The 12959-nt window shown below is 41.3% G+C and overlaps 1 protein-coding gene across 1 annotated transcript in view; it reads right to left on the bottom strand.

The window, feature by feature from the left end:
* Positions 1-12959, bottom strand: part of LOC137372732 (KICSTOR complex protein SZT2-like) — a 284408-nt gene that overhangs the window by 125610 nt on the left and 145839 nt on the right. The window contains exons 42-44 of the mRNA XM_068036900.1: positions 8420-8549; positions 5139-5291; positions 938-1040 (exon numbers count right to left, since the gene is read on the bottom strand). Of these exons, the coding sequence (XP_067893001.1) occupies positions 938-1040; positions 5139-5291; positions 8420-8549 (386 nt within the window). The remainder of the gene's footprint in view (positions 1-937; positions 1041-5138; positions 5292-8419; positions 8550-12959) is intronic.

The raw sequence follows: 12959 nt of genomic DNA, 5'->3' as shown, positions 1-12959 counted from the left end.
AGAAAAGGGCGGGAAAGTGGGACTAGCGAGTTGCTATTGTAGTGCTGGCATGCACATGACGGGCCAAATAGTCTCCTGCTGTGCTGTTGGCATTCTATGATTCTATAATGCCCACTACCAGTAACACCAATCAGTGCTTTTCAAAATCTGTAGGACAGTGAAAGCTTTGGAAAATCTACTATCTGCATGGAATACCAAATTCAGATGCTGTTACTTCCTTAGAGTTCTGGAAACTACGGCTCATTGCGTGGCTAAATCTAAGCTATACTGGCCTCTGAACTGGGTGTGTGTGCCACCTGCTTCTGCTAATGTTGAACACATGATCTATATTCAAATCACACATGAAACAAGCAAGACCCTGGAGAAACTTATATGCTAAGTAAGAGTTTAGGAGAGTGTAATGAACTACGGTAGTACTGCGCCACTTGTAATTGTACATGATTTTGTTAGAAAACTATTTATTTTCTGTTTTTGTTACTCTACAAATAGAGTTTAATTTTTACAGAGACACAACTTTAAAAAAAAATACACCCTGGAATGATTTCAAAACCGTAGTCACCTCCCAAGCTTTGCTTTCTATTTCAGAATGCTATCCAAGCACACAGTACAGAACTGCTGTTGTTGCTGTCAAAAAATATATTTTTGACTCATTTTTAATGTTCCTAAAGGAAAGGAATGGCAACATAGTACGCTGAACTTTTTTCCACTTCTGGCCTCCAGTATCAAATACTCCTATATTCAGGTATATGTTACCATCAGATATGGGTTATGCCTCCTCTGTGCTGGCCCAACATGTTTAAATCCCAACCCCTTGTAGCACCAGTATAATCTTTTCTGTTTCGCATGCCTATCCCAGTACCACGGTTGGAGTGAGACTGCTAATTTAGTGCCAATTACTGCAGCACAATGGGCAGTGTCCTTTGGATTGCTTTCTTACCTGAGGTAAAATACAGACTTTGTGGCCCTTTCTTGATAAACAAACATGTTTTTTCTGTTCACAACCGAAAAAGCATTTAGAACAGATCTCAAGGCCTGAATAGCTGAAAAAAAAGCAAACAAACTACACGTTAAATGAAGCATTTAGAATATGCACAAGATTAGGAGACAAACTACAAGTCATACAGGAAGGGTACTTACACTGCAACAATGTAGGACTGTGGATAAGGAAGGTTAAGTTCATAGTTAAAAACAATACTTCAGGATAAGATCTGATAATGCTTAATTAGCCATAGGTATTTCAGTCATAGAAGCATACAACACAGAAAGAGGTAATTCGGCCCATTGAGGCTGTGCCGATTCTTTCAAAGAGCAATCCAGTTAATCCCACTCCCTGCTCTTTCCCCATAATCAATGCATTTTTTCTCCTCAAGTATTTCTCCAAGACCTTCTTGTGGTTTGATCTTTCTTTCCAAATACAAGCTACCTATGGGTCTTTTTATGATACATAAACAAAGGCAAAAGGCTGCAAAGTGCTGGAAATCTAAAATAAAAACAGAAAATCCTAGAAATACTTTCACATCAGGCAGTACCTGAATGCAGAGAAACAGTTAACATTTCAGATCGATGACCGTTTGTCAGACTGGAGAAAATTAGAGACATAACAGGTTTTAAGCAAGTACAGAGGCAGAGAGAGGGAGAGGGGAGGAAAGAGCAAAAAAAGGAAGGTTTGTGTTAGGATGGACGGAAGGAGAGATTAAATAACAAAAGGGATGATGGTGCAAGGCAAAAAGAGATGGTAAGGGGGCAAGTACAGAAACAAAAGATGAGTCAAGAGGAGGCGTAAATGGCAATAACAGAATCATTATCAATAGCTGCTGGCCGTAATAATGCAGGCAGTGGTTACGATCTGAAAATGTTGAACTCAGTGTCGAGACCAGAAGGCTGTAACATGGCCAATCAAAAGATGAGGTGCTGTCCCTCGAGCTTGCATTGAGCTTCACTGGAACAGTGTAGGAGGTCAAGGACAGAGAGCTCAGAGTGGGAGTGGGCTGGAAAATCAAAATGATAGGCAACCGGAAGCTTGGGACCACACTTGCAGACTGAATGGAGGTGTTCAACAAAGCGGTCTTCCAATCTGAATTTGGTCTCGCAAATGTACAGGAGACCACATCATGAGCAGTGAATATAGAATCCTAAATTAAAAGAACTACAAGTAAATCATTATTTCATCTGGAAGGTGCATTTGGGGCCCTGGACAGTGGGAAGGGAGGAGAAAGTAAAAGGGCAGGTTTTGTATGTCCCTTTTGCCAATCACCTTAAGTCTGTGTCCTCTGGTTCTTGACCCTTCAGCCTCGGAAACAGTTTCTCTTGATTTACTCTATCCAAACCCTTTATTATTTTAAACACCTCTATCAAATCTCCTCTCAGCCTTCTCCACTTTAAGGAGAGCTACCCCAGCTTTTTCAACCTATCCACATAACTGTAATTCCCCATCCTTGGAGCCATTCTAGTAAATCTCTACTGTACCCTCTGCAAAGCCTTCTCATGCTTCCTAAAAATGTGGTGTCCAGAATTGAACACATACTCCAGCTGGGCTGGAACTAGTGTTTGATACAGGATTAGCATAACCTCCTGGCATTTGTAATCTAATTATGAAAGAAACAAAATTGGAAAATCCTGAAAACAACCAGCAAGACACGCACAGCATCTGTGGAGAGAACTGACAAAGTTAATATTTCATTAGAACAGAGTTGCTCTGCTTGGCTTGCTGGGTGTTTTGAGCATCTTCCAATTTTGTGTCAGATTTCCACCACCTGCAGTATTTTATGTTTTTCTTAATTACAAAATGTACTATTTCGAATGCTGTTTTGTTTAGGATCATGTCAAAGGAATGTGAAATTATATGTTGATAAATATGGCAATTATTCAGTCTGGGGTCATCAGGGATATGAAGTTAATCAGGGATTTCAAGGTAGCAGATGGCCACCGAAGAGTTAAGTAACTGCCCTTCAAGGGTCAGTTTTATGTTGAAAGTTAGCACTGCAGCCTCACAGCTCTAGGGACCCGGGTTCAATTCTGGGTACTGCCTGTGCGGAGTTTGCAAGTTCTCCCTGTGACCGCGTGGGTTTTTGCCGGGTGCTCCGGTTTCCTCCCACAGCCAAAGACTTGCAGGTAACAGGTAAATTGGCCGTTGTAAATTGCCCCTAGTGTAGGTAGGTGATAGGGAATATGGGATTACTGTAGGGTTAGTATAAATGGGTGGTTGTTGGTCGGCACAGACTCGGTGGGCCGAAGGGCCTGTTTCAGTGCTGTATCTCTAAATAAAATAAAATAAATAAAATTAAGACAAGCTATGTCCTTTTTTAGCATTTCAAGGAGACAAATAAAGTTCGTAATTAGTCAAACATTGTTTATTTACCTGTTCAGCATTCAATAATTTTGTCTCGTGTCCTATGGCACAGTCTGATACAGTACATATTCTATATTCTCCCACCTTAGCAAAGGCAAAGAGATCACATGACAGCCTGTGATATACTCTGGTAGGCCACAGCACATTGACAGAGCTTCTCTGTTCAACCCATGGGTCACGCTATATTTACGTAGATATTGAGCACATATAGACACACTCTGATACACTGGAACAACTTATGGGAGTGCATAATGACAACAAACCCAATTAAACATATAGCTAAAATTTATGCTCATGCCGCCGAAAACAATGGCAGCCCGCACACATCGCGGATCCGCCACAATATTAAGCGCGAAGGCTCATTTAGAAAACCAGGGCAGACTCCCTCACCCGTGATGACGTGGAGGGGGCGGGCTACCCATCCCCGTCAATGGCCTCAGCTGCCTGTGTGCAGGCGGTGACACCATTTTTAAAGGGCTTCAAGCCCTACCGATAAATTTAAATATTTACAGAAACATGTAAATAAAAAAATTAAATACGTTTATTCTGCCCCCTCCCACCCCCCCCATAACAATCAAAATTAATTACTTGCCCTCTCACCCCCCAAATCACTTACCTTGTCCACTTGACTCTCCCCCCCCCTCCCCCACCCCAAGTACATACACTTTATACTATAACCCTTCCCGCAAAACCCTACACCAATGAAATTACTTCGACCCCGCTCCCCCTCTCCCGCACTCAGGAATTTACCTCCTCCCCCCTCCCTCAGTTCCAAGGAGGGGGATCCGAAGGCGTGACAGTGCCTGCCAATGGCACGAAGATGGCACCGGGACAGACAGTAGGAGCATAACGATGATTAATGCATTGAATTCAATTAATTTAAATATGGCTCCTGTTGCCGAGCAGAGCCACGAGGCCTCACCGCTACCGGAAATATCGGGCCGGGTCTTCCTAGCATCGGGGTACATGGCAGCCCTCCCCCAGAGGCATTTTCAGGCCTCCCACCCCGCCCTGCCACAACCCCAGATGCCCGGGGGGGTCAGTAAAATTCAGCCCGTATAGGGCGGCACAGTGGTTAGCACCGCAGCCTCACAGCTCCAGGGACCCGGGTTCAGTTCTGGGTACTGCCTGTGCGGAGTTTGCAAGTTTAGTTACGTTTAGTTTTGAGATACAGCACTGAAACACGCCCTTCGGCCCACCGAGTCTGTGCCGACCATCAACCACCCATTTATACTAATCCTACACTAATTCCATATTCCTACCACATCCCCACCTGTCCCTATATTTTCCCTACCACCTACCTATACTAGGGGCAATTTCTAATGGCCAATTTACCTATCAACCTGCAAGTCTTTGGCATGTGGGAGGAAACCGGAGCACCCGGAGGAAACCCACGCAGACACAGGGAGAACCTGCAAACTCCACACAGGCAGTACCCGGAATTGAACCCGGGTTGCTGGAGCTGTGAGGCTGCGGTGCTAACCACTGCGCCGCCCTGTGGTTCTCGCTGTGACTGCCTGGGTTTCCGCCGGATGCTCCGGTTTCCTCCCACAGTCAAAGACTTGCAGGTTGATAGGTAAATTGGCCGTTGTAAATTGCCCCTAATGTAGGTAGATGGTAAGAGAATGGTGGGGATATGATAGGGAATATGGGATTAATGTAGGATTAATATAATGGGTGGTTGTTGGTCGGCACAGATTCGGTGGGCCGAAGGACCTGTTTCAGTGCTGTATCTCTAAATAAATAAATAAAAATAAATATAGTGCAAAACCCCCAAAATTTAGCATACCTCTTGCGACACCCATGTTGGGTCCCATCTTGAGTCGAGGATGGATATGTATGATGGTTTTCCACACCACTTCACAGGCAAAGTGACCTGACATAAACTGCATTGTAGCAGCCAAATAATCTCTTGACTGGTAATTATCATCTGCTGAATAGTCTGTGAGTAAATGGAGCAAAAATAAACACGAAACAAAAACACAGTTTTTAGAACTTATGATGGATTGTGTATCGGATTGTGTTAATTTAATATCTAGAGTTAAATGGAAACTGTCTCCCTCAGTTCAGAAACTAATTAAGTCAATTATTTGAAAATAGGAACAGTATGTGTACAGTAATGTATGAGAAATGTTAATATTTGGGGTTGTTAGTGATATACATGCTATGTGATTACTAAGCCATTTGGAAAATTCATTACAAGATGGAAAACTCAGAGGAAACTGCATCTTTTAGCTATTAACACCTCAGCTGAGAGATGTGCATCTATTTCCGTAGTCTGTTGGGTTTAATACCTTTATTTCAAACACAATGACTTTAACATGACAAAAGATCCATGGGTTATAAATCATAGGCTGTTTTATACTGACACAAGGAATGAGCTCCGTGGATCGACCATGTATATAACCAAACCTTGATAGTCCACAAAAGAAACAAACCCAATTGTTGCTCATCATATTATAAGATACACTCTTCTGAAAAGAATAGGTTAACCCTTTTTGTACTGTTTTTAATTCCATTGTTTACTTTCTTAAGTATTGTGTTGCTAAGTATCTTGCCAATTCTTTTTGCTTTGCTTTAGTACTTCACCTGTAAATAAATATGGTCAATAAGTTTTAAGAAAGGTAAGACAAAGAAACCAGGAAATCATAGACCTATTAGCCCAACATATCTCGATGCGGCAAGTTACTGCAATCTATAATTAAGGACAATGTGACTGAGCACATAAAAGAAATTTGAGCTGATTAGAGAGAGACAACATCGATTTGTAAAGGACAGGTCATTTCTAACAAACCTATTTGAGTATTGCTGAAAACAGAGACATTTTGTCAAAGCTTTTCGTCTTGCACTCATCAGGATAAATCACAAGAATACCAATGTAAGGGAAAGCAACAAATTTATACTATATGAGGAGGGAGTGCCAATTGGTTGGCAAGCGGTCTCTGGATTGGTAGAGGCTTTGCCATGGAGAATGCACCAGTTTATGGTGACTGACAGTTAACCGACAAGCTTTGTTTGAAATTTAAACCAGGCAGCTTGATTCTGATTGGTCAAAGCATTGCCCTGAGCAATGAACCAGCGAATGGCAGTCACTTATTTTGTTATTTGCCAGTTCCGAAGAAGGGTCACTGACCCGACTCGTTAACTCTGCTTCTCTTTCCACAGATGCTGCCAGACCTGCTGAGTGGTTCCAGCATTTCTTGTTTTTATTTCAGATTTCCAGCATCCGCAGTATTTTGCTTTTACTTATTTTGTTTCGCTGAAACAGGCGCAATGTGTGTACACGTGCTTTCTGTCTGCAAAAAACAGGGCCCTGTGTATTAATATGCGTAGCTTCCAGTACTCGTAAATGTGCCACACTGTGAGCCTGACTGAGAATCTTAAATTGGTTGTCAACGTAATTCTTAACAGTGAGGATTATTTAGCAAATGCTGCCCATTCTCGGAATCACATCTAATGTTAGACACTGTGTTTTGAGTTTTGCAAGCATGGGCTGCTTGGGTACAGTCTGTACCTTGCCCGTTGCGAACAGCTACATATATAGGATAGGGATAATGGGTATATATTCAAATTTGAAGGTAGTGATTAATGGTTTCCCACAAAGATCTGTGATGGGGCCTCCACTATTTCCTCTACTAATGACTTAGATGACATAATGAAGAGCCATATATTTAAGTTTGCTGATGACACAAAGATAGGTGCAGTAGGAGTATATACAGAATAAAATTACAAAAAAGGCATTGATTGATGGATTTCAACACAGGTAAGTGTGAGGTCACCTATTTTGGAGCTAAAAAAGATGGATCTGGCTATTTTTTAAATGGTGAACGGCTAACAACAGTGATGGTCCAAAGAGATTTTAGGGGTTCCTGTACGCAGATCACTAAAATGCAGTGGTTAGGTACAAAAGATAATTAAAAATGCTAGCCTTTATAACAAGAGGGATAGAAAATAAAGGCTCGCCTTAAAATGTCCGGGTTAGATCATATCTGGAGTACTATGTAGAGTTCTGAGCACTGCACCATAAAAGGATATATTGGTCTTAGAAGGAATTCAGCACAGATTCACCAGAATGCTACTAAGGATCCAAGGGTTAAATTATGAGGGGAGACGACATGAATCAGTCACACACTCCCTGGAATACATAATGTTAAGGGATGATTTGACTGAGGTTGTAGGATTTTAAAAGCAATTAATAGGGTAGAAAGAAATGTTTTCTGCTGGTGGGGGGTGTCTAGGACAAGAGGATATAACCTTAAAATCAGAGCCAGGCCATTCAGGAGAGAAGGATACACTTCTTCACACAAAAGGTGATAGAATGTGGAACTCTCTCCCACAAAAAGCAGTGGGTGCTAGCTCAATTAACAATTTTAAATCTGTGGTTGATAGATTTTGCTAGCCACGGGTATTAAGGAATATATAGCCAATGCTGGACGGAGTTCGGATACAGATCAGTCAATGAATGGTGGTACAGGCTCATGGACTCCTCCTGTTCCTCTGTTCCCTCTCTGTATGCACTGGGTTTGTAATATATTATTTTCCAATTTCAGAGATGATAGGAAAATGTGACAGGCTTATTCTCTAGCAAGTGATTTATTACAATTAGGTGCTTGTTGTTGAACCTGGCCATGATAATCCATAATCCATCAAACAGGATGCAAGTTCTAAAGAATATGTCAATGTAATTAAATTGGTCATGCACCTGAAATCCTAGCAATGACTGGATCCTCTTGATGATCAACTAATGTTTACCACTGCACCTAAATATTTTTGCATTTTTCACCTGAATCTGACTAGCTCACCTCCAAAAGATGGCTTAACATTAACAGAAGCTCTGAAAACAGTGATCTATCTAACTTCATAATGACACAATGGTGAAAATAAAGGAATGATATGAGGAATTAAATTGAGAATATTGACTTCAGAAAGCTTTTAGAACCTCTTGATTGTTGTATTTCACCCTACAAATTAGCATTCCTGCACTATTCAAAGATAACCTGCAACAGGCCTTGAAAATGAACATATAAATACAGTTATGAATTTGGGCTAAATAGGAATGTGATTGCATACCATCACTAGCAGTAGCCCGTGGACGATATGAAGTGTAGGGGGTTTCATTCTTCCAGATGTCCTCCTCACTCTCAGCAACAAGCAGTGAATTACATACATGGCTGTCATGCAGATCCTGAAGCAACAGGCGCTGTAATAAATAGAGAAGCATAGAAAAATATGGGTTAATAGCCAGAATATGCAATGATGCAGAGTTACCAACCAACATACAAGCCAAACATTAACATGCATTTGTATATTGCCAATGACATATTCAATAAAGAGTGAAAAGATCAGCCAATTTGGCAAAGTCAAACTTAAGGGTGTCAAACAAAAAAAAAGTGTTCATATTTATTAGGTGCTGCACTAGGACTCTGACAATACTAATGCCACATAGAATCCTTTAGACATCTGCTTAAGCATAAGCAGGAATTTGCCTGAGTATTCAACAAGTATTTCACTTCAGTGTTTACAAAACAGAAGAAGTAAATCCCAATTTGGTTAAAAGTGAGATGAGAGATATCGTAATATTAGAGAAGACAGTTAAACTAAAGACACAAAGAACCCGGATCTGATGGGATAGGTCCAAAGATGCTGAACAAAATGGCGGAAGAACTGGCAGAGAAATTATATATCCAGGTTCTATTGAAAGTAAATGAGTGCCAAAAGATTAGCTGGTGACCAATGTAATACCTATTTTCAGAAAGGGAGGCAGAGCTAACCTGGATCATTACAGTTAAGCTAATTTAACATCTATGGTTGGAACAATTTAGAAATCTTTAATCAAAGATGAAATTACCAAATATCCTGATGAAGAGATAATAATTAGAAACAGCCAACACAGATTTCAGGAAGGAAGATTCATACTTGACAAACCCGATAAGAGTTTTTTGAGGAAGTGACAGATGTAGAATGGGGTATACATGGACTTTCAGAAAGTCTCTGGCAAAGTATTATGTAGGAGAACATTGGAAAACATGAAGGGGTATGGAATTAGGAAGGGAGGAGAAAACTGAATAAAAAACTGGTTAGAATGCAGGAAACAGTCTGAAATAGGGGAGTTTCTCAGAGTGGTTGGAAATGGGTAGCAGTGGACTACACAGCTGTTCTGGGATTGTTTCTATTCACAGTGAATATCAATGATATAGATAGAAGAAAGAACGAACTTGCCTTTACATAGGACTTTTCACCAACTCAGGATGCCAAAAGGCTTTTACAGGCACTGAGGAAATATAGGATATACAGTACTTCCAACTGTGGTCTTACTAAGCTTTAAATAGCTTTGTAATTACAAGTCAACTTTTATATTAAATGCTCTTTACCAGAAAACCCAGCATTCTGTTAGCTTTTTACTGAATGACATTATCTACTTGAGGTGCTGCTTTTAATATCTTGTGAACTCAAAGACCAAATTTATCTGATCTTCCACATCACCCAGCTTTCCATCATTCAAAGCATAATTATTACTGGTGTCCAAATTTGCAGGCTATACTAAAATAAGAAGTGTGGTTAATAATTATCAACATCAAAGGAAGCTACAAGGACATAGCAATATGATGGTGGAATGGGCATAAAAAGTGACAGGTGAAATTCAAAGTCAGCAAATGTGAGGCAGTACATTTTGGTTAAAAAAAAATTAATAGGTATGCTTTGACAGCCAAACAGACATTTAAGAATTGGCTGGGAAGAGGCTGAAGGAAAGGGTAGCATAGGGCTACGGGAACAGACGCCAAATCCAGAACAGAGCTCATAACCACGTAGAATTGTTACATTTAAGAACTTCAGATTCTTGATGTCCGGTTAATGTCTTCCATCTCTTTTGTTTCCAGAAGAATGTCAAAACTCTAGCACTTTAACAATTTACACTATTTAAAAATAAAGGGAAGAATTTTAACCCCCAAGAACAGGGAGGTTTGGGGCAGGTGGGTAGTTAAAATAATTAATTTTTAAATTTCAACCTGCTCCAACACACCCACTGCTGGGTTTAACAGAGCCACATTTGGATGTCTGCAAGTAACCTACTCCCTGAAGTCGGGCCTTTAAACAATGCAGGCGAGTGGGTAGTTATCGCAGCAATTAACGTCCTTAGGAGAGATCATTGAGGTGTTCTTAAATTGAATTTTTTGTAGGGTTAAATTTAACATCTCCAGCATGGGTTTCCCAGGTCTCGGTAACCAGTGAAATGGAGGTGAAATTGAGCGCTGTACAGTTAGGTATTTAAACTGTTGATTCAACATCTAAATAAAAGCTCACTTAATGCAGCTGGTGTCTCAGTTCCCTTTGGCAAATGGTTAACAGAGTGCTTGTGTGGGTACAGCTTTTTCTAAACTTACAGCCTTTCAAATGGACAAGATTCGGATGCAAGGCACACTGACAGCACATCAGAAGAAGACCATCACCATCCACAGCAGTGACGACTTCCTGTAATGGGATCAGCAAGTGCACAGAAGGGAGCTGTGTCATAGAGCAAGCCATATGAATACTGAAGATGCATTTCACATGCCTCAATAGATCTGGAGGCACCCTTCAGTACTGACGAGTGAGGATGCCCAGAATAACAGTGGTATGCTGTGTTTTGCACAACACTGTGCAGCAGACAGCACTGCAGATGAGCTTGTCACTCATCTTCAGGTGAGCAGAAAAGGAAGAGGATAAAGATGGGTCATTCATCTCCAGACCAGTTGCTTACATTGCTGCCTGGGAAGCCAGAGATTCCCCAATATTGCGAAGATTCACCACAGCGAAACATAGGAAATTAAATCCTGGAGCCCATTCCCACCACCAGAACTGCCCCAACTTTCTTTGAACTAAATAGTCTTTCAACCACTCATTCACACATTGCGCAACCACCTATTGGGCCTCGTCATGTTTTGATATTCAACATGGAACGAGTGAAGGGTGAGTTGGTTCTCCAGGTACAATAATGAGCAAGATGTGGAAGTAGCGCGAAAAAATAAATTTATGTGGTAATATAAAAAAGGAAATTAAACATAACATTTTGTCAAACACCCATGTACATACTGTACAAACTTGCTGTCTGATAACCTTATAATGTCTTAAGAAGATTAATCAAATGTTAAAGAAATAGCTCTCTGTCTCTTGAGAAGGGCGGCACAGTGGCGCAGTGGTTTGCACCGCAGCCTCACAGCTCCAGGGACCCGGGTTCGATTCTGGGTACTGCCTGTGTGGAATTTGCAAGTTCTCCCTGTGTCTGCGTGGGTTTTCTCCGGGTGCTCCGGTTTCCTCCCACAAGCCAAAAGACTTGCAGGTTGGTAGGTAAATTGGCCATTATAAATTGTCACTAGAATAGGTAGGTGGTAGGGAAATACAGGGGCAGGTGGGGATGTTTGGTAGGAATATGGGATTAGTGTAGGATTAGTATAAATGGTTGGTTGATGGTCGGCACAGACTCGGTAGGCCGAAGGGCCTGTTTCAGTGCTGTATCTCTAATCTAATCAAGGAGTCTACAGCAGACGGCCAGGCTAACAGACATAATACAACGTAGGCCTGTTATTTCTGTCAAGGACCATGATTCTAGCACAGGCTCTGAAACAAGACATTTCCAAAGCTGATAAGATGGAGACTCGTTTTCTCTTATCAAGACAAGTATCTGGCAGAAGTTAACAAATTGCACCTAGCAAAGGATAAGCTGGAAGATGACTCAAGAGACAGAGTGATGAGCATGGGAGGGATTTACTTTGAGTAACTGTCCCTTGATGATTGGACAATTGGAATCGAACAAATGATTGACATGGGACAATCACCAGCCACTAGAAATAAAGTATATAAACAGGTGCTTGGGAGGGAAATCTTCACCTTCTTCGGACGGAAAAGAGCTTCTCGGAGAACAGCATCCTTCTCCTTCCCCCATCCATTCGTCTGATCCAGGATCGGCAAACTGTTTCACCTGTCACGGGTCATATATCATTCCTGGCTATCTAAAATGTTTGCTGGCATATCTAAAGTGTTGCTTAATAAACTGCTTTAAAAGTAGCTACGACTTCAAACCTCCCCCTCCCCTACTTTTTGGATAATCTGTGACTCCCAGACCAAATCTTACAGTGGTGTCAGAAGTGGGATTCACAGTGGTGGAATCATAGGCTTAGGTTGTAAGAAGCAATAACTTAGTTCAATGTATGCGAGTATTTATTGGAGGGTGGCAAATGTTGTTCCCTTGTTCAAGAAAGGGAATAGGGATAACCCTGGGAATTATAGACCAGTCAGTCTTACGTCGGTAGTGGGCAAATTATTGGAGAGGATTCTGAGAGACAGGATTTATGATTATTTGGAAAAGCATGGTTTGATTAGAGACAGTCAGCATGGCTTTGTGAGGGGCAGGTCATGCCTCACAAGCCTTATTGAATTCTTTGAAGATGTGACAAAACACATTGATAACGGAAGAGCAGTGGATGTGGTGTATATGGATTTTAGCAAGGCATTTGATAAGATTCCCCATGGTAGGCTCATTCAGAAAGTGAGGAGGCATGGGATACAGGGGAAGTTGGCTGTCTGGATACAAAATTGGCTGTCCCATAAGAAGACAGAGGGTGGTAGTAGATGG

Source organism: Heterodontus francisci, chromosome 8 (genome assembly GCF_036365525.1).
Source record: "Heterodontus francisci isolate sHetFra1 chromosome 8, sHetFra1.hap1, whole genome shotgun sequence".
Lineage (NCBI taxonomy): Eukaryota > Metazoa > Chordata > Chondrichthyes > Heterodontiformes > Heterodontidae > Heterodontus > Heterodontus francisci.
This window is presented reverse-complemented; position numbering and strand designations above follow the sequence as displayed.